This window comes from Pseudonaja textilis, chromosome 9 (assembly GCF_049901715.1).
Source record: "Pseudonaja textilis isolate UNSWEBS1 chromosome 9, rPseTex1.2, whole genome shotgun sequence".
NCBI lineage: Eukaryota > Metazoa > Chordata > Lepidosauria > Squamata > Elapidae > Pseudonaja > Pseudonaja textilis.
In genome coordinates, this window is record NC_141998.1 from 8,099,561 (window position 1) to 8,122,270 (window position 22,710).

General features: G+C 40.2%; 1 protein-coding gene across 2 annotated transcripts in view; it reads left to right on the forward strand.

The window, feature by feature from the left end:
- The window catches only part of PPP2R2A (protein phosphatase 2 regulatory subunit Balpha), a 61,297-nt gene that overhangs the window by 31,878 nt on the left and 6,709 nt on the right, over positions 1-22,710 (forward strand). For both annotated transcript variants that reach the window (XM_026714898.2, XM_087938879.1), the window contains exons 3-5: positions 10,928-11,025; positions 19,893-20,058; positions 22,322-22,434. In XM_026714898.2, coding sequence (XP_026570683.1) covers positions 10,928-11,025; positions 19,893-20,058; positions 22,322-22,434 — 377 coding nt within the window. The remainder of the gene's footprint in view (positions 1-10,927; positions 11,026-19,892; positions 20,059-22,321; positions 22,435-22,710) is intronic.

Genomic DNA, 22,710 nt, shown 5'->3' on the forward strand with positions numbered 1-22,710 from the left:
AACTAGTGCTGTTTCCCATGCTTTTGAATTCCATTGTTCCCAAGAAAAATGTAAGGCAGATCAATTTTATGGGGGCTTGCTATACAAATTTGGCAGATAATAAAACCCAAAACAATGGTATATTGCTCTTGGGGGATGGGGGAATTGACAATAAAGCCATAGTAGAATTAATTAAAAGAAGTCTGTTCTTCCTCACCCCAGTACTCATTTTCAACCAAAACAGGGGTTTCCAACCTTGGCAACTTTAAGCCTGGCGGACTTCAACTCCCAGAATTCCAAAGCTGGCTGGGGAATTCTGGGAGTTGAAGTCCGCCAGGCTTAAAGTTGCCAAGGTTGGAAACCCCTGAACCAAAGTACCTAAATATTGCCACCATAGAGCTTAGTGTAGTTATTTCAGTTTGAAACAACTTCTTCAAAAGCATTTAGATAAACTCTGATTAACATTACAGTTTGAAGTAGAGTGTACTACTTACAGTATTACTTTTACAATCAATTCTGTGCTGACTTCTTAGAATTAATTTAAAGGGACTGTCACATTTGCTTGGGTTATCTGTTTGTGTTAATCTAGCAAGAGAGGGAGAGACACCTACATTCCAAGCTTACATTGAAACAGAGGGTCACATTTGGTAGGAAGGGTGAGATCCTACACAAAATGCACTGATTTGACTTACTCGGAATTCTGGTTTGAACTTCAGGGCTGTTTGGTGAATGGATGACTTTAACATGACTTTAGGTTGTTCTAGAGTTACAACGGTAATGGAGCCTGCCCATAGTGGTTGTAACTCTTGACAGTTGTATATTGGGTCACCCATGTGACTGACCTCTCATGACCTTTTTTGTGGTGATCATTAAAACAAATGCAATGGTTGTTAAGTGAACCCATGGTTTGACAAAAATGAGGTCTTGACAAAAACAAGAAGTAAAAGTCAGAAAGCTAGCAGTAAGTCTGAAATCTTTGTCTCTGTCTCTGTCTCTGTCTCTCTCTGTGTGTGTATAAGTGTGTGCAAATAAATATAGAAATATCTATGAGCCATGGTGACACAGTGGTTAGAGTGCAGTACTGCATGCTACTTCTGCTGACTGCCGACTGCCTGCAATTTGACAGTTCAAATCTCACCAGGCTCAAGGTTGACTTAGCCATCCCTTCTTCCAAGGTGGGTAAAATGAGGAGCCAGATTGTTGGGGGCAAGACGCCAACTCTGTAAACTGCTTAGAGAGGGCTGTAAAAGCACGGTGAAGCGGTATGTAAGTCTAAGTGCTATTGCTATTGCTATCTCTGAAAGGATAACCAGACAGTTTTAGGGTTGTCTAGTAGAAATATACAGATGGGATGTTTCTACCATTGCAGTTCCTGATGTGAGATTCTACCGGTTCAGACTGGTTCTATAGAACAGGTTGTTATGATTCTGCGCAATTCAGAGAACTGGCAAATTGTGCCCCTGGCTGGCCCCGCCCCTTTCTGTCCACCCCTCCCCTTCCCATCCCACCCAGTCAGTCCTTATCACACATGCATGACATCGTGCGCATGCGTGACATCGCTGACTGCATTCTCCCCCCCGCCCAGTCACTCCTTAAGGTTTCTTTTTCCTCTCCTGATGATCAGCTGTGCTGGGATCTCCCTTGCTGTCTTACTGCTTCACCCAGGAGGATTTCCTGAGCCCAGGAGGCCCAAAAACAGAATTCAGGGGGTGCTATGCGCCCCCCCGCGATCCGTTTTTTGCCTTCCTGGGCCCCAGGGAAGCTTCCTGGGAGCAAAACGCTCCCCCGCCGAGAGGCTTCCCTAAGGCCCAGGAGGCAAAAATTGGGGGGTTGCTGCAAAAAAAAAAAAAAGCCATGCCCACTCAGTTACCTGGCCATGCCCACCTGGCCACACCTCCAGAACCAATTTTTAAAAAATTTGAATACCACCCCTGTGCAGTTCCCTGTTAACACCATGCCTATCTTGACTCTGAAGGCCAGCGCAACCAGACGAGGACCTTCTCAAGATGAGGTCACCTGTCTGATAGGCAAAAGACTTGAGTCCTGAGTTGTAAAAGGTTTCAGCTGTTAAAACTAGCAGTTGTGAATCTTCTGATCAATATCCTCTGACCATACCTCTCAAGGGTTTCATTCAAGGGTGAGACTTTTATACCCCGTGAGTTTAAAGTTTGGGTGAAATTGGACCTTTTTGGAATTAGATAAAAAGATGGGCACTACTTTTAATGGATCAAAAGATCTGGAAGAGTGTGTTATGCAGACCCACAAAACGACTGTGGTGGCTATCTTTACAACTACAGTCTTCTATACTTCCAAGAAGCTTTCTCTGCCATCTCTGCTTAGTGTTGCTCTTATTTATACAGGCATGAAACATCCAAACAAACCTCTGGGTCACATTTAATTTATCCTATTAAAGGGCCAGTGTAGGATCTAGCCACATTCCTGAAATGAAATTGATGTTTTGGGATGGCAGCCTGGAGCATTCCAGTGTGGCATTTTGTTTTGCTTTTATTTTTAATTTAAGGGAAAAGAATTTAATAACAGTTGGGTAGGTCAGGTTTCAGGAGAGTACCATAAGAAGGCCTATATAGGAAGATGAACATTTTAACTTTGTTGTTGCCCACTGCTTTAGGACATGGGTTGAACAAATAAGTTGCATTTGAGTTCCTTTCCTTGATTAGTTTTCAGTGGTGACTTTTTGGCAGTTCAGATTCTGCTGTTCCACTGTTTTAAAAGTTCCCCACTATGGAAGCCTTGACTCTGATTTATAGAGGCTTCATGGAATAGCTGAATTCACCTACTTCAATCAGTGGTTTATTTTTGGAAAGGAGTTATCGAAGGATGACAGAATAAGCGGTAAAGTATGCCTCCCTCTCCCTCTCCCTCCCTCTCTCTTTCTCTCTCTCTGTGTGTAAGATGGTATAATCATGAAAAGAGGTGGAAGAATTAGGTTGCAAAAAGGAATAGAACTCCAAATATGGCAATATTCTGAAGCAGAAATGCAAGCTTTTTAAAAAAAATCTCCTTCCCAAGCTTACATATGTTACATATGCTTTTAAGACACTATGTAACAGGAAGGAAGAAGGAAAAAGGAAAGGAAAGGAAGTCTCCTCTTAAAAGGCAGAAGGATCACATGATATGATTTCAGCAGGCTCTTTCCATTGAAATGACCTTAATTTTGTCCGATCTGCATCTGTGAGTGGTTTCGTTCTAAAGGAGAACACGCTCAAGTGTGTTCACACTGCACAACAAACTCCAGATGCATTGATCCTCTCTCCTCCCTCCCCTTTTCTTCTTGCTTCCCAGGTAGTAAAGGCCTACTGCTCAGACTAGCAAGCACAGGTGTGAGTTATGTTATGGGGCTGCAACCCCCACATTACAGACTGTAGCTCCCCTCCTCCCAATAGCATGGTGGAAGGAGAGGCAAGGCTCTATGAATTGAACGCGGCTTCTGGATTCTCCCTTGCCTGCTGCAGCACTTGAAGGACAAAAATAACCTCTGCTATCACTGCCACTGAAATACCAGTTACCCCTTCAAAGGAGAGGCTTGCATTTGTTTGGCTTGGCAGCCAGGGTGTTAACACAGATGAAAACATCCAAGCAAATCGGTGCCTTGTGGAAGATGAAATGCTTCCGGTGTCAGTTCTCACACGCAATTAAATCTGCCCCATTGAACATCAGTGCCTTGATGGCTGCTGGTTGCTTTGACCAAGGTATGAGAATGCACTATTTTTAATGGTGAGTTCTTTGCTTTCGCATGCTGGCCTTGCCTATTTCTTCTGGCTACTGATTTTATGCCTTGGCTGCGTTGAGTATGTTGTCATACCTTTATTAAATGATTAAACTGGTATTTTTCAAATGAAATGGTGCCTGAGTTATTTTATCGGTTGCGATAAATTACCTGAAGCTTTGTCAGTAGATGTGGGGGTGGGGAAATCTGAAGTTAAAATTGCTTGTATTTCAGAAACTAGATTCTAGCGGTTTGGTAACTTTCAGTTGTGACATTGCATAATGTCTTTTTTGGCGCGGGGTGGTGGTACAATTCATTATTTGCGGGTAAAGGCTTTACCTGGAGGAATTAAATAGAAGGAAAGACTTCAAGCAGCTTTTCAAGATGTCTGCTAGATTTAGTTGGAGGACATAGAACGCACATTTGAATGGCTGCCAAATTTGTCAATGAAAAAGGTAATTGACCTCTTAAATGTCCTCCAAAATTCCTCAAGTTGCTAAATAGTAAATGGCTGCACACTATTGCTAGACATCACACGAGTCTACAGAACATCTATTTGTTCCATAAGTGATGAAATGTGATATGAACAGTAGACACTTTCTCTAGACTGGGGAAAAATGAGTCTCTCTTAAAAACACAGGTAGTCCTTGATTTAAAACAGTTTCTTTAGTGGCCATTCAAAGTTGCAACACCACTGAAAAAAAGCGACTTAAGACTGTTTTTCAGTTACAACCTTTCCAGCATCTTTATGATCATGTGATCACAATATGGATGCTTGGCAACTGGTTCATATTTATTTATTTTTTAAAACATTTTTATTAAGCTATAAAATACAAAACACAAAAGTAAATAGAAGAGCAGTGGGGATGGGTGGGAGCGGAAAGGCGGAAGAGAAGCGAGGAAAGATAGGGGAAAAAAGAAAAAGAAACATTTATTCCAACTCTCTGTTACAGTAAAATAAGGCATTAACATACAGTAAAATAAGGCATTAACAACACCAGCTTTTTGCCTTTCCATAATAGTATGAAAAAGCCATTTCTATAAATATCTAACAATCTAATCTGTAAACCCAAAGTCAAAGTTTCATTGGCAACTGATTCATATATATGGCCATCGCTGTGATCCCCGTTTGCGACCTTCTGACAAGCAAAGTCAATGGGGAAGCTAGTTTCACTTAACAGCCGGGTTACTAACTTATCAACTGCAGTGATTCACTTAACAACTAAAGCAAGAAAGGTTGTAAAATGGGGCAAAATTCACTTAACAAATATCTCGCCTAACAACATAAATTTTGGGCTCAGTTGTAAGTCGAGGGCTACTTGTATTCAAGACCAGTTGTAATTCCAACAAATTTTAACCTAACAAGCCCTCGGGAATAGAAACTTCCATATTCACTTGAGATTTCCAGGAGCTATTAAAAGCAACCACAGATGTTTTAAATTTCAACCATGGCTGGAAAAAAATAGCAACAGTCATGCAATAATTTTATTAAGAACAGCTAAAGTAGCCTAAACCAATACAAGCTTTTGAGTTATACGGTGTTTTAAACTATATAAAAGTTTTCACTCACATGCCATTTGGGCTGTTTGTAATAAAGCTATGCTTGCAATTATAGATGGAACCAGAGGTGGTATAGAGCAGGTTCTGACCAGTTCTGGAGAACTGGTAGCGGAAATTTTGAGTAGTTTGGAGAACCAGCAAATCCCACCTCTGACTGGCCCCACCCCCATCTATTTTCTGCCTCCCAAGTCCCACCTGATCGGCTGGGTCTTCTTTTGTTGCCCTGCACGGGAGAACGGAGCTGGAAAGCAGGTTAGTGGGGTGGGGAAGGAATGGGGACTTTGCAATAACCTTCCCCTGCCATGCCCACCAGGCCACACCCACCAAGCAACATCACGCCCACCAAGCCACACCCACAGAACCAGTAGTAAAAAAATTTGAAGCCCACCACTGGAGGGAACTGTGTGTCATTGGGATTATCCAAGAATATTCTTTGTGTTCTGTTTCTAGCCTTCCTTTAAAAGTCTCCGTAAAAAGCATGTATTCTCCTGACTCACTGTGCTGCACTGTTCAGTTGATGTCTTCAATGTCATCTTGAATTAATTAAATAATTTGGTAGCCTTCAATCATTCTTCAGCTGTCAATAAGTTGGCTTTAATAGCATTATGCATCTATATTAAGATTGGATGACAACTACCGGCACTGAAGTTTGCTTATGTGCATACACACATTACACGCATACACATATACCCTAATTTACCAATTGTTCAGTCTTAGTTTGCCCTGCTGGTTTAACGGAACTTATTTTACTGTTGCACCAAAAAAAAAAAAATGCTTTTGCAAATCAGTTTATTAGGAGGAGTAAATTTCTAGAACCTTAAAAAATTAGACCGGAGTTGCCAATCATTCATTGAGCTTTTAAAAAGGGAAGCATTGTTAATTTTTGACACAGCAAAGGGTGAAACTCATGTTTGCATCCCCTTTTACTGTTGCTTGTGAAAATATGCAAACTTCACTCTTGGAGGTTGGGTGGGGGCAGTTGATGTGATAGGGAAAAAAAATCTGTCTATTTGGGTCAGTGTGAGAAAGAAGGAAGCAGAGCTTTCATTTGGTTGCCAAAGAAATCATTAAGGGGCTTAGAAAAGCCCCCTCCCTCCATCTTTGGTCACTCCATATTTGATCAGGCAAGTAGCAAAAAAGGCGACGGGGGTATTTGACCCTCACAGCCCTAACTCAAAAGATATTCACTCAAAATAGGTGGAGTTGCTCCCTGGAAAACAAAAATCGATGCCATGTGGTTTATGTTGAAAGGTAATTGAAATGAAACAGGGTGGATGTGGTTGCTTTCTGACTGTGTCTTTAATGGTGGGGGGGAGGTATTTGTCATTTTAAAACGTTCTGGATCTTCTGGAAGCAACTTACTACAAGCTATGAAGCGCACAAATAGGGAGGGAGTGGGGGAGAGAGAGAAAGGGAGGGGAGAGAAAGAAAGGAAGAGGAGGAGGGGGACAGATGAAGTGGGAGGGAGGGAGAGGGAGGGAGGGGAGGTGAAGAGGGGGAGGGGAGAGAGGAAGAGAGTAAGGGAGGGAGGGAGGAAGAGAAAGAAAAGGGAGGAGGAGAGAGAAAGGAAGAGCGGGAGGGAAGGGGAGGAAGAGGGAGTGAGAGAGAAAGGAAGAGAGGGAGGGAGAGGAAGACAGGGAGGGGGAGAGAGAAAGAGAAAAGGGGAGGGAGAAGAAGGGAGGGAGAGTGGGGAGGGAGGGAGGGAGAGAAGAGAGGGAGGGATAGGGAGACAATGAGAGGGAGGGGGGAGAGAAAGGGAGGGAGGGAGAGGAGAGAGGGAGGAGGAAGAAAAGGGAGGGAGGGGAGAGAGAAAGGAAGGGAGAAGAAGAGGAAGAGGGAGTGGGAGAGAGAAAGGAAAGAGAGAGGGAGGGGCAGAGAGAGGAGGAGGAGAGAGAGGGAGCACTAACAGATAGGAGCAGGATGTAGAAAGTCTCGGTACATTATATCAAGTTGGAACTAGAAAGAGATCTAGTAATCTTGACCTTTTTATGTAACCATATATAGGTAGTTCTTAATTTATAATTGAGCCCAGACAATGGTCATAAAATGGGTCACCACATAAAGATGTCAAATTTTACCACCTTTTTCTTCAGCAGTCATTAAGCGATGGTGCAAGTGGCCGTTTACTGACCTGTTACCAGGCGCCCAAAAAGTGATCATATAACTTAAGAGGGTGGAGGGATTTGGAATCTGGGTCTTAAGTAGCCCTGGGAACGTCTGTTGTAACTTTGAATAGTTAGGTGACCCAGTCATGAAGTCGATGACTACCTCTATCCTATTTCTAGATTAATTTCTCCTTTCTTTGTGGACAATAAAAAAGGTTCTGTATGACTCTGGTCTCTCTGAGACCTAGAAATCTTGTAACTTCTGGCAATTTGGATTTGAACATTTATGAAATGTGTGTTGAGAAAGGAAAAAATAGTTGTTTTTGCTCTTTCCTCCTCCTCTTCCTGTGTACATTATTATTCACCAGCAAACAGCCTACGACCTTCTACCTCTTTATTTTATTCTAGGTCAGAAATCTAGGATTTTTCAGCTGTATTTTATTCTGTGGTCCTTTGAGATTTGATTCATTGCATACCTGTGAGAATGCAAATTGCTACTTTGTGCTGTTTGTAAGAAAAAGTGAAATTGGTAATGTCGGTGAAGGCCAATTCTGGGGAATAAGCAACAGCTTGAGTTATCTGCCTCTTTTCTACACTTCTTCCTCATTGGCTGCAGGATTGTGAAGAACAGATATGTGTATGTATATTTGTGTGATAGAAAAGGAGGGTGCCCATTTTGTACCTCTGGTTCCTGAAGCATGAAATGGAAGACACCAAAGCTATGTTTGAGCAGTTGCTACATGATGTTGAATTGTTTTACTTTGTGATTTTTCCCTTCTTTCCTTAAACCATTGTGTGATTGTAAAAGCTCTTGAGATTCTTCCAAAAAAAAAAAACATGCTTTGAAAAGGAAGTAGGATAAGGAAGTGAGCAATTCATAATTTGCACCTACCAAACTCTCCCACACCAGTGTCTTCAATACCATTACACCTCTGCTTTTCCACTAAAAAGAATGCCAAAATGTATAGTAAGTATGTATTGGCACAGCTTGCAAATATCAAAACTGACGGATAATAAAAAAAAATCACTGCTACCCCAATAAAACCAAATTGGATTATTAAGATCTATAGAGAAGTCAGCAATTTTGGCCCCTTCCTCAGCTGTCAATAGTTTTTCCTGCTGGCTCATTAGCTAAAGAAAGCCTAAGTTGGCCATGAGCTCATGGATTCTTTACTGGGAATTCTGCAGGTAGAACTCATAGCACATCTGGAGGCAAGTTTGGGGTGTGTCATTGGGAGTTTCACATAGTATTTAATATTCTGTTGGCATTTTGATGACAAATGATGATGTTCGGTGGGAAGGACAGCTTCCTCCCCCTTTTCCCGAGTTTATTTCCCAGCCTTGGCTCTGTTGAGTTGCAAACATGGGTGTGGAAGGGCACCATACTTGGAATTAACTCATATTTGGGGACTTGGTTACTCTCACAATTTGGACATTGCTGGCTAGGTGTAAAACCCAGATCTACCCACAGGATGGGAAGGAGAGCAAACCTTATATCATTAAAAGAGTTTGCAGAGATAGTAGCTTTAAAATGAGTGCTTTGCAGCATAGAAGCAGCTTCCAGAATATCAGTCAATCAATTCAGTTCATTGTGGTCAGAGACCATTACAAGCAGAGTGCTCTTATGAATGAACAGATTAATGATTTATCTTGAGAGGTGTAGATGATAAAATCAAGTTTAAGGCAGAGTTAGAACACATTTACAATACAACTTTATTTATTTATTAAATTTATTCACTGCCCATCTTGCTCCTCCTGCAATTCTGGGTGGGTTACAATAAAACAATATTATAAAAGATTAAAACCTTAAGATAAATACCAGGAAATAGCTAAGATAGTGGGGTGGTATACAATAGAGTGGAGGTGGGATCATTTAGCATCCGTAGTCTAGGTTCAGTCTATATTATACTGTAAAAAATAAATTATATTAAATACGAATATGTCTAAAATGGCAAAGTAATAAAATTTAAACTTTAAATGAATTACAGTTACACAGAATGCATAGTGGAAGACTGGCCCATCAGGATCTGATAGATCTTTTGTGCAACCGCACAAATTCAGAATAACCACCAGGAGAGCTAAATTTGGCTAAGGCCCTGTGTCCTCACATGAGGCATTTGGAGGCTGTACTGTGGATGGTCTTCAAAATGTCTCCTGGGAAGATCTGCCTGTTTGGGAACACAGCTGCCGTGCAATGCATGCTTACCAGAATATCCTAGCTCCTACTCTTACTTTGTCCTTTTTCTGTTGACATCCTTCCAAATAAAGATTTTTGTAAAAATTTCAGTAGGATTCTTGGATATAAAGAGGATGCTGGAGCTTTGTTACTTGCCAGCTTTCCTTTTTAAAATTGTTATTTGGAAGGAGGGATAGTTAGGGAGCTTGACACTAAGCCATAAACCATTGATCGGTTTTGTGAACATGTTTTGTGAAAAGCAATTTATTTGCAAACCACCTTTAAATAAATGTGGTTTAAGAAATGGGAAGAACACAGCCACTGTATTCAATTGACCGTGTTGGATTAGTGTCAGTGTGCAAAACTTTTCTAATACCCATGGATCAGTAAACCAGAATTTTAGCGAACTTGATTTATTATTATTATTATTAGTGATCTTGTGCACATGCTAGCTACAACCTAATCATTCCTCTTTGACTTACCCCACAAAACGGAAATCTTTATTTTGGTATTCTGCCAGAACCAAGGCTTCGTGTTGTTGTGAACATCTATAAATAAGGATACCTAAACTAAGATTTGCTTTAGATTTAGGAATCTTGCCTTGGAAGGGATATAAAAGAAACACTAACGAGATGACATGTCTGGCTTGTGCTGTTAATTGCATAGGTGAGAGTAACCAAAAACAGGAACAACCAGGATACAGGGACATACATTCCTAGAACCTTACCGTTCTCTGCTTAGCCACAGTGCTTATTTTGACTAATTATGTGCCATCAAGTCAACTCTTAACTCAACTCTTATAGATCAGGGGTCTCCAACATTGGCAACCTTAAGACTTGTGGACTTCAGCTCCCAGACTTTCTCAGCTTTGCTGGCTGAAGAACTCTGGGAGTTGAAGTCTACACGTCTTAAAGTTGCCAAGGTTGGAGACCCCTGATATAGATCAATATTCTGTATGATGATCCTCTCCTAACTGTAGGAGACAAACAGGCTGAGCCTGGCAGGGGGGTGTCACATTTGCAATGTTTAGTCCTAATTCTATCCCCAGTTGAAGTCTGTTGACTTATCTGGCATCAATTTGCCATGACGATTAGTAGTTCAGATTCTTGTGTATAGGTAGCATGAAATAAACTTGTAGTACTTTTGAATTGTATCCTGGTTCCTGACTACTTGCACCTGACTCTAACCCAGCCATTCAGATCTTCCAGTGGTGCATCCACATGACTATGGTAATTGAATCTGTCTACCTTTCTGCGGGATGTCTTCTTCTCTTTCCTTCCATCTTTTGCAGCATTAGAGCCTTCTCCAGAGAGCTAGATACCTAGATTGAATGTTCATTAAAAATTGTAACCTATGGCCTTTTTCCTCTTTATTGTACAGCTGACATAATATCTACAGTAGAATTTAATCATTCTGGAGAATTGCTAGCGACGGGAGACAAAGGCGGTAGAGTTGTCATATTTCAACAAGAGCAAGAGGTAAGGTTTTCATTTTCTCCTTTTTTTGTAGTTGCTCCAAAGTAGAATTGATTTAGTCATAAAAGTGCCACTTGCCCTATTTGATATGATTGAGTTTTAGGTACAAAAAATGGTCAAAAGTTTCTCCTCACATTACAAATGCAGTTGTGCCTATTTACATAGTAATTCCATTGCATTCACTTGGATTGTGGCTATTCCTGCATAGGTAGAATTATAGGAAATAGTGACAAATATGATTATAGAATCACATTCCATGTTTGTTTGCTTGCTTGCTTGCTTGTTTACTTGCTTGCTTTAAGCCAAAAGAAAGACCAATGTGATCTGATAATTGGAAATGAATGAGACTTGATTTCTTAGGACCCTTTATGTTTAATATTAAAAAGTACAGGTTGTCTTTGACTTACTACCTTAATGGAACCTGGAAGTTCTGGCATATGTGATGATGATTGTTAGTTGAGGCACCCATGTGACCAGCCTGATGTTTTGACTTTTTTTTTTTGCAACAGTTATTAAGCAAATCCGTTTTCAAGCAATGGGTGAGTTTTTTGGGTAGGAAACCAAAAGTGTACAGGACTACCTGTATATCCTTTATGTAAATGCCGAATAAAAAATTATCTGTGATTTTTGGCTTAGGGTATATTTAGAGTTTGAGAGTGGGGGATTAAACAGAAAATAGGAAAAAGGCAACATTAGATCCTTCCTAAAATAATGATGAGTCTTGTGGTATATTGAAATATTTGCTGTCTGAAATACTATACTCTTCCTCCTCCCCCAATTCCTGCAGTTGGTCATGACTTTGTTGGTATTCTGGAAAGCCTTAAAAACATGGGGGTTTTCCCACAGGCCTGATGGTTAGAAAGTTAATGAAGCCCATGGAAAGGTTGCTGTTGTTGTGATTGTTGTTCTTGGCTGCTACTCTAGATATATTTCCTGTTTTGGTTTGTTAAGTTTAAGTTGACTATGTCATGTGTGAAAGATCTGGTCCACACAAGAAGGTCCAATTAAACTGATTTATTACCATTCGTGCCTATACACAGGAATCTTCTCAACTAAACAGTTAGGATCTGCTTGAAGTTAGATAAGGGCCAACATAATTCAAAGGAGATTGGTCTGCTTGTAGCTACATAAGGATTCTAGGTTGAACCTTTGAAACTCCATCCTAGGTTCTGCTACTTCCTTCTCCTACAGGTTCAACACTAAGAGTCACTGTTGAAAGATGGACAACCATGTCAGTCAATTAAATAGATTAATAACCAACCCTTCTCTCAAGAGCTGAAACAGCCATTGTGTTTGGCAAGCCATGGTTTCTGCTGTTGTCTGATGCACCAATCCAAATAATCGTGGCTTATACAGCAAACTTTAGTTAAAAGAAATTAGGATAACAATAGGTCAAGCTGAGACATCCAATGCCTTTTGGAATCAGGGCAGTGTAACTGGTGAAGGGGTGTAGCTGAGTGCAGAACCATGCCTCTCATAGGACCAGGGATCTATTTTGTTAGTTGAAATTTTCTTTCAGAAGCTGTTGGGGGCAGACCAAATGCAACTCTGAAATGTGCCTTCCGTTGTTCCCAAAGCAGAATTCCTGAGCGATGCTGTTCAACTTCCATACCCCCAATTGGCATGGCCGAGCATTCCGGATGATGGATAAGATCCCTGTCTAGGAGAATCCCATGCTGCCTAAAGCAATCCTCTGATACTGTAGGAAGCATTTTCTGTGCTGCTGACTTGTAATCTGTCACATATATGTCTTTTTCATCACATCACGGTCATCTAGATCCAGGCCATTACACATAGCCTATTAAAACAAAGCTTTTTCTTTTTTTGGCTTGTGGATGATGCTCAAGTTTCAACATAATGTTCTTTTGTTCTGGTAACATCCTTCTCCAGACTCTTATTTGTGTCCATAATAGAATGTCCTACTTTGGCTTCCTCCCACAGTAAGCAGCACTCATATACTACCCAGGAGATGAGGCACTGAACACATGTGGGCATGGAAGAGATTTCTCTCTTGAATAGCAAGTGTTCTCCCCAGGTTTTCATTAAGCGGCTTTGAAAATATCTGACAAAAGGTGGCCTTCAGAAGTCGTGAGTTGTTAGCATTGTTGCATAGAAGGCTCCAACAATTATTAGTGTGTCTGTGTGCAACTCTGAAAGCGAAAGCTTTTTCAATAGGATGCTATAACTGTTCACAGTGCAAGGAGACACTCCTAAGATATGCATGCAAACCTCTTAATAAATATTTTTATCTTCATACTTCATAATGCTCATCTGAAAATATTTCAATTAAAATGCACATTTTTTCATTAGAATCCCTCCATTTTCAAGTTTAGCTTCCTTGATGCATCAAGAACGAAAAGTCCTTGAATTAGTTTATTTTAATCTGGGTTACAGAGACAGGTCTCAATTTGCAACCATTCTTTTAGTGATTATTCAAATTAAAATGGTACTGAAAAAAGTGATTTATGACCAGTTCTCATAGTTATGACCATCTGCAGTATCCCTATAGTCAGATGATCAAAATTCCAGTGCTATTTATGATCATATGATTTATGATGCAGCATCCTGCGTCATATGCGACCTTCCCAGCTAGCTTCCAACAAGCAAAGCCAGCTTCATGAATCACCGAACATCTGCAGTGATTTGCTTAATGACCATAGCAAAAAAAGGACATCAAATTGGATGCATCTCACTGAACAATCACCTTGTGTAGCAGTGGAGATTCTGGTCCCAATTGTGAGGGGCTGTCTGTACTACTTAAAGTTACAAAGTAGGTAGAACTAGGAAGAACTAGCCTTCTTCTCCCGGAAAATTTTCCCATCCAGAAGATAGATTGCCTAGATTAGAGAAGATCTTTGCCTATGCAGAGAGTTTCTTGTTGGCATTTTTCCCCTTAGGTTCAAGTGGTACAGCTTAGGGAAGGGCTTGCTACTCTTGCTAGAACTGGGCCTAAGACTATGATATCCAGAGAGGTCAGAGGATTTGCACGTCCTCTTCTGGGGTAGGAGGAGAGCAGGCAGAACTGGAGGGCGGAGTTAAACATGTCATCAGCTTAGAGTCCTTGCATTACTACAAATGATCCAAGTCCACCCTTTCTTGAATCCCTTGACCCTTATCTATCGCCAATTTAGTGCTGACCATTGTACCATTCTTGTGTATAGGTTTGAATAAACCTTCTGTGCTGCAACTTGACCTTTTGCACTTGACATTAACCTTGTTTAAGTGCAACCCCCCGCCCCCCCTTGTCTTACATCTGGTTCTTAAATTCTCTGGGCATCTCAGTGAAGTCTTACATTTCAGGTTGTACATTGGAGGACACATGGGAAATGCTAAGTTAATATAGTGGACATTTTCCATGGAGACCCAGATAATGCAGTAAGGATAGGAAACTGGTTCTGGTCCAGAAGCTGGATCTATCTTTCATCTGCTTTGGTAGGCCACAGTAATGTTGGGGTGGAACTTAATGAAGGCAGTCCCCTTCCTGCATAGCCCTCATGTCTCCCCCATTAAGCCAAAAACTATATGATGTTTTTGCTCTCTTGTTAGAAGAAGGAAGACATGAACCTTTCATACTTTAGATTTTTCCAGGTACAATACCTGGAGATAATTTGCTTGCGTTCTTTCAGGAAAAAGTAAATAGCTGAACAGTAGATCTTGCAACAGAGAGGATTTAATATTTTAAGCATCATTTGTGTATGTGTGTGTATATAAGGAAACAGTGGATAACAATTCTGTTCCTTATAGATTTAATTTAAAAATATTCAATTTGAAATGATATCAGGCCTCTGTGTTTATTAAGTGATACATTCTTTTGAAAGAAATACTGGGAAGTGTAAAATATTTTATGTGCTGTATGAGCAATAGACTTAAGGCAATCGTCTAGTGCCACCTCGTGGTCACAGTGCTAGGGACACAGTGCTAGGCCCCATATTTCTCTTTTAACCTATAAAATGACAAAAAGAATATTATCGTAATTATTATGCTGGTTCTTGCCTGGGGGCATCCAAGATATCTGGATATATCCCAAGACACCAATGATCAATCCTTACTGAGTTACTGGAAACACTTGTAAGGTTCAGATGTAACACTAGCTCCAGCTATTTCTTGAATGCTAATTGATATTTCATACATGAATTGTATTGTGGATACCAACAAAGAAGAATATAGGTAGCTCAGGGAAATAAGGAGTCCTTGGTGCTCTCTGAGCTTGGTTGTTTTCTTGAAGACATTTCATTACCCAAACTAGGTAGTATCATCATCAATGTGAATTTTGTTGACCATGCTAAGGATAAGGCAGTGATAGTGGTCAGTTGGGAACAGAGGGGTACCCATCTTAAATCCTAATTTGAGTTTATTTCTCTCTCCATCTTAAAGTAAGTAAATTATTTAACAGAGGGAATAATCTTGGGTGCTTGAAGCAGATGTACCCATATTGTAATGATGTTCAAGCAAGATTAGCCATAAAAGTGTCAGTACTTGGAATATATAGATTACAGAAGTTTGGTTTCCCCTCTTCAGTTTTAGACAAGCAAGATTCTTCCCACTTATGGGGGTGCAGATAATACCCTTGGGAATTAAACTTTTGCCTTCCCGTCTTCTCCTTGAGGTTATTTGAGTTGATGATAAGTTAACTTATTAATAAATACTGCAATAAAAATCTAAATATCTTCTGGTTGTTGACCTTAACCTAGGGAGAGCATAGTCCTTCATCAGTCTGTTCTCTTTCCCAAATCTATGGAGGACTAGTTATCACCTTTGGTCTTCCTGACTTTTACAACTGAGATATTACTTGCATTTGTCACTAATCTTGATTTAAATTTTATCTTCTGTGCCTTGAGCTCAGATATGTGAAATCCTTCAAAGCTATAGTTGTTTTCAGATAAAGCAATGTCCACAATTGGCACCACCTTTCACAGGGCTGTGAATGCCCAATTGATACTTAGCTCAAGTATTTAAACTTACTTTTAATTTTTGAACATGTTGTCTGAAATGGTATAGGATTCCTGCTTGAGCAAAGGATTGGACCAGAAGATTACTTCCAACTCTGGTATTCTGTTACTTTATTTATTAAACAAATGTAATAAGTGTAATAAGCCATCACCACCCAACTTTGGTGATGGCCTAAAGCTTTAAAATTTCACAATGGCCCATTCCCCATCAGTGACAATCACATAATCCACCAACCACTTGACTGTGTCAACCTGGTCTCCCCAGGCCATGTCTTCAGAGTTTTCCAGAAAAGTATCAGAGCCACTTTTGCTGACTTTTTCCTTTTTCTTGTTTTAAGGATGATGTCAGAGGGGAGGTCTTTTGTTATACAAAGCCTATTCATGCCTTTCACTTTGTTGTAAATCTTTCACTGTCTCCCTTTGTACCATTCTCCGTAATTTAAACCCTCTTAATAGGGTGGGGGAGGGGAGGAGAAGGATTTTCTACCAGAACTTTCTTCCAAGATTTAACATACCTCTTCCTTTATTCTTGGTAATTCTTTATTAAACCATCTACTCGCTGGTTAAATTATAATAAAACACTTGAATAGACTTACACAGCATTTTTTAATTTAGCATGTCTTGGATGTTTAAATTTCTACTTGTGTTATATTAATTAACATTTCTGTTGCTGTACTCTGGTATGCTCTATCATTAATACGGTAAATACTTTCTCATTTTGATTCTAAAATGGTACCTTATGAACTTTCCTTAGAAGATTGGCAACTTAGGGCTATTTAATGAAATTCAGCAGTGGAATTTCTTGCTTTTTAAGAAAAACAAGAGCTATGACAATGGAGTGGTGTCCAGGCTCTGCTAAGCTTAGCAACCTTTTTTTGGCCTTTAAAAATATTTGAAACACCCCCAAAGGCAGAAAAGTTGAAGCTTATGATCCCCAGATTCTTCAGCTACTTTTTTTTCTTTCTTTCCTTACCTTTACCCAAAGAATTGCAGAAAATCCATCTATTTCTGGGCAGGTATTTGCCCTTGAAAAATAAACACCCTGATATAGGTGTAATAGGGCAATTTATATACCCAGAATCAGGATAATAGGAAACAATCTTTGATTAGGGAACATGGTGGCTCAGTGGCTAAGATGCTGAACTTGTTGATCAGAAAGGTCAGTAGTTTGGTGGTTTGAATCTCTAGTGCTGCATAACGGAGTGAGCTCCTGTTATTTGTCCCAGCTTCTGCCAACCTAGCAGTTCGAAAGCATGTAAAAATGCAAGTAGAAAAATAGGGGCCCCTTTGGTGGGAAGGTAACAACGTTCCGTGTGTCTTTGGCATTTAGTCATGCCGGCACATGACCATGGAGACGTCTTTGGACAGCACTGGCTCTTTGGCTTTGTAATAGAGATGAGCCCCTAGAGTTGGAAACGACTAGCATATATGTGCGAGGGGAACCTTTACTTTTATCTACATCTTTAATTATCCAAGGTTTATTTTGAACTATGACCATAAATAAATAAGGAGCTATGCTATATGGTCTTGGCATTAGGCAGTTACCTAAATTAGTTCCCCAACTTGGTGTGGCCCTGAGAACCGAGCCCAGCCAGCATTGCATTGCCAAGAATTCTGGCAATTGAGATCCAATTTGGGGCAGGCAGGCTGAGGCTGATTGAATACAGGTAGTCCTCAACCTGCCACTTAGTGACCAATTAAAGTTACAACATGGTTTTGATGAACCTACTTACGTGCCCACCCCCCAAAAAAAAATCTGGCATGGTCTCATGATCACATTTTGGTTGCTTGATGAGTGGCCTGCAGTTATGACCATTTGCAACCTCCCTCAATCACCCGACCATGATGTGTTTGCCAGAAGCTAGTGTTTCCTTCTAGTTTGGGGGGGGGGGGGAGAGAGAGCCCAATGGGTTTGATTAATGACTGCGTTGTTTGCTTAACATCCATTGCAAAAATGGTCATAAAATCAGGCACAGTGGCATGGTGACTGGCTTAATGACCATCACAACTTACCACTGTAATTTTGGGCATGAATTCTGGTCATAAGTTGGGAATTACCTATACTTCCTTTCAGCATCCAAGACAGTTGAGGACCATCTGCAAAGCTTCTCCAGATGCCACCAGACCTGTAATTGCATTGACCACTGAGCTTGTTAGGGTTAGAACATGGCAATGCAATGTGACCTACTAGGCAGGAAATGACTCGTGTCTCCTCCCAACTGATCACGTCAATGAGATTCATGCCAATAAAATGTTAATTAGTCTGGCGGGGAATTCAGCTTAGCATGCCAACATTGATGGTATCCTCCTGGTTTAGAAAAGAGGCTTAGAAGATCATCTTCATCTTGCCTTATAAGTTATGCCTGAATCTAGAATGGTCACCACCATAGTAGACTTGGCAAATAAGAGCCCAGACGCTTCATTAGGATGAGAGGAGGAAGCAACACCTATGAATAATGGAAGGCGTTTGATACAATACATCAGGGATGCCCCAACCCAGCATTTGCTAGCCTAACCTTTCCCAATTTGGCACCCTTCCAATGATTTGGGACTTAAATACTGATAATTTGAATCTGATTTGGCCTCTATGAACATGGTAGGAACATCTAGGCTGATATTTATCACTTCCAAGATATGAAGTGTTCCTCCTTCAGCCTGTTATTAAACACTTGGAAGTAATTATGTTGTTATTCAAATGCCCTTCTAATAAAAAGGGCGGCTAATCTTTAATAATGATCGGTTGCTCATGCTTAAGAAATCTCATTTAAAGGAAGTTCTGCTCATCAAGGCAAGAAGAGGTGGTGTGGCACTTTGACCCCTTGTCTGGCACTAATAGAATGAAGTGGAAGAAACATCTGTACATGAACAGAAAGCTGTTCCAATTACTGGAACTTTGCTTTGAGAAACATCCACGAAACCTGCGAAATGAAATCTCTTCAATATTTGTGCATCTCTGTGTTAGAAGCATCAGCAACTGGGACTTTGAAGCAGGGCCCTTTTGCAGATTTTCAGCTCAAAACCATGCAGGTTTTTACATTCAGTGGGTCAGACTGAAGCCAGAGTGGGTTTGGCCACCTGTATGTGCCTCTGTTATTTTCCCTTATGCACTGATATATTGAAAGGCCAGCATAGGGCAGTGTATTAAATCTATGCTTATTTTTGTATAATTATATCTCTTTGTATACCCGAGGAGCAGCTTATAACACTCGGATGAGGGTGCAATAAACCCAAAATAATTCCTTTTTTAGGCATATGAGATGGCTTGGGGACTTTGAGCTAGTCCACCCAACTGTGTAACCTGCTTCACCGAAGGTGAGAGGAATGGGTGGACAGCAAGTCAAAAATTTTCAAAGATGGCAACCAATACCTCTTCTAAGTTGCAGTCATAACTATGATTTTGACCCACCCCGTTTCTTCTTTATAAAAATAACCTAGCATAACAATATAAGAACAGATCATCATTAAAATAACTTTTCCCTGAGCTTTTAGTCTTCGATGCTCCAGGAGAACACGACTTCTACCCCCACTCCAGTTTATGGGATATTCATCAGACAGAGCTAAATTACAATGTTTATTCAGCTGATTAGACAAATTACAATCATTAGTTAAGTGCTTTAAAGTGCCTTCTTTCCTCCCCAGAGATGTTGGATTCATATGCTAATAACTTCAAATTTTATTTAAAGGCTTGCTTGTTCAGTTGATAAACTAAATGTTTGGCAGCCCCTTAAATGATTCGTGGTTGAATTCTAATTCCCTTGAATTCTCATCATTGTCAACTCAATAATGAACACATGCATAATGGTAGCCCACATCCTATATGGTGTGGTCCAGTTATGCCGAGCTTGTTACACATTAGAAAGAATGAACTACAGTTGTTGTTCATTGAATTTCTCATCTTTTATTTTTTAAACTGTCTTTCAGAACAAACTACAGTCTCACAGCAGAGGTGAATACAATGTTTACAGTACGTTCCAAAGTCACGAGCCAGAATTTGACTACTTGAAAAGCTTAGAAATTGAAGAAAAGATCAACAAAATTAGGTGGTTACCGCAGAAAAACGCTGCTCAGTTTTTATTGTCTACAAATGGTAAGACTTTCTTGTTAACTCTTGATGATTGACTTTTATTAAACCAAGTTTCCCAAGACTATCTTTGTCCTAGAACAGGGAATAGGCAACTATGGCCCTTTCCATTCCCAGAATTCCAGAGTCAACATGCTCTGGAGTACCCAGCATTCTCTGGAATACTCAGTGTCCTGGCTCAGGAATTCTAGGAGTTGAAATCCATAGGTCATAAAGGACCACAGTTGCCCACCCCTGTCCCTAAAAGCTTGTCTTGCAAATTATCATTCCTGACACTGATGTTACAAGATTTTTCCGAGTGGCTTCCTGGAGCCATGGGGTAGAATTCTACAAGCACCAGAGGGGACATTTTGATCTAACCTGCCTCTGAGTACTGCTATTGTTTTGAAAGTTATAGAATTTGAATTCTGTTTTAATTTTTCTTGATGACTGTTCTCAGAGCTTACAGTATAGGAGGAATGTAAAAATTATAATCAATCAAATAAGGTTCCTGTTGTATTGTTACTGCTCCTGTAACAGTTTTTCCTCTTCTTTGAACTTTCTGACCTGTTCTGGTTGCCTCTTCTTCATCCTTGACTCTTGAGATTGGGGGAGCCTTTGAAATGATGTGAATAGCTCTTTTCCTTCCAAGCAATCCTGCCTTTAAGCAAACTTAAAAGTGTAACAGTATTGCACATTTATATTTTGAATTAGAAAACTATAATCCTTTTGTTCATCCCTCTACCCAAAATTCATCTATTGTTTTGCATTCCTTCACAACTGCTACCTTTTTAACCAGGAGCCCTGACTATTGTCCTTTGGTTCTTGGTTTTTTCTTCACAACACAGCCCAGTTACCCCTTTTTAAGTTCTTCTATGAACTTTATTTGAAAGTTCAAAAAGTTATTTGCTGTATGGACAGAAATCAGCTTTTCTTGTCATGCTTCTGCAGGATGCTTTAAATAATGTGCACAAACAAGACTACACTTGTTTGGATATCAACTCAAGCTCTTCTGTAAATCTTTCAGCATAAACTTTATAATCCCCTTAACTAACTTACGTGTCTTTCACCTGGTACTTTCCTGATGTGATGGGTTTTGATTTCCAGATTCCCTAAATGGAAATCATGGAAGTTGAAATCCATTTCACCCAGAAGGCTCCAAGATTAAGGGAAGGTGCCCCAATCAACTGAGAGCATGAGTTGGCACCATTTATTCAGTTAAAATAAAATAGGATTAAGCACTTGGTGATTCCAAGAATTATAGGAAATGCAGCTATAGTATAGCTTATTTGTTTGGGTATAGAATATGACAAAAACATAATAGCTACTATATATTTTCTTAACATAGGGTTAGAGTTTGTATTATATGAACTTAGCTGCATATACAACCACAATTGGGGGCGGAATTTCTGTTGTTAAGGAAGGTAGTTGTTAAGGGAATCATACCCAATATTACAACCTTGGTTTTGCCATAGCTGTTGAGTTAATTCTTGCAGTTGTGAAGTGAACCACATAGTTGTTAAGCAAATCCAGCTTCCCCGTTGACTTGCACTTGTCGGAAGACAGCATGCGTGATTCTGGGATGCTGCAACTCTCGTAAATACATGCCAGTTGCCAAGCATGATACTTTTGATCACATGACCATAGGGATGTTGTGATACTCATGGGAGGACCAGACAAACGTTCCTTTTTTTCAGTGTAACTTTGAATCGTCGCTAAGCAAATGGTCATAATTTGAGAACCACCTGTAAGTTAAATTTTTAGAAAACCACCTGGTTTGCTCTGCTTCCATGGAGTTGACGTTTATGTTCCAAGCACCAAATATCAGGGGGTTTTGGTCTCTTGCATTTTGCAAATCTCTGAGCAGTTGATGCCTTTTGTCCTAGCAACCTTTTTTTTCCAATCCTGGGGTCCATGTTGAAACTGAGAATTCTCTAACTTGCAAAAACCTAATGTTACTGAAATCTCACACGAGAATTTGCAACTTTTGTTTCATTTCATTTGGAGAGCTGGAGGCATTTCTTGGAATGGAAGGTATTGCACTGCCAAGGCAAGTTAAAAGTGCAAATTATTCAACATCTGCACATGTGCCTGGAATTAACAGTCACAGCAAAAGGCTCTGAACTGCCACTGGGGTGGTAAGTTCCCCCAAACAACCCTGTTATCAGTTGCTACTTCTAGCCACACCATGGTTCTTATAGGCTTGAATCATATTATGTATTCTGTGATAAGTTCTGTTGGCAAAGAGCTGGAGGTTCTCAACAGCCCACATTACCTTAATGTGTTTTAGACAAAACAATAAAACTATGGAAAATCAGTGAACGAGATAAGCGGCCAGAAGGCTACAACTTGAAAGAAGAAGATGGGCGGTATAGAGACCCTACAACAGTCACTACTTTACGGGTGAGTAACACAGAGCTGGACATCATACCTTGGTTGGGGTTGTATGCTCTGGTTCTCTTTTTGCCTGGTTTTTATACCCCAATTCATTTTGATGTTTCTGTATAGGGAGATCTTGATTTCCCCCCTTTTAATTTTTTTGATGTTGAACTGATATCAAGTACAAAGGATAAGGAGCATGCATTAAGTTGCAATTCAGAAGGAGTTAGTAGTCAAACATATACACAAGAATCTAGTCAACTAAAATTAAATTTGAATCGGTGCCAGCTAAGGGTCAAC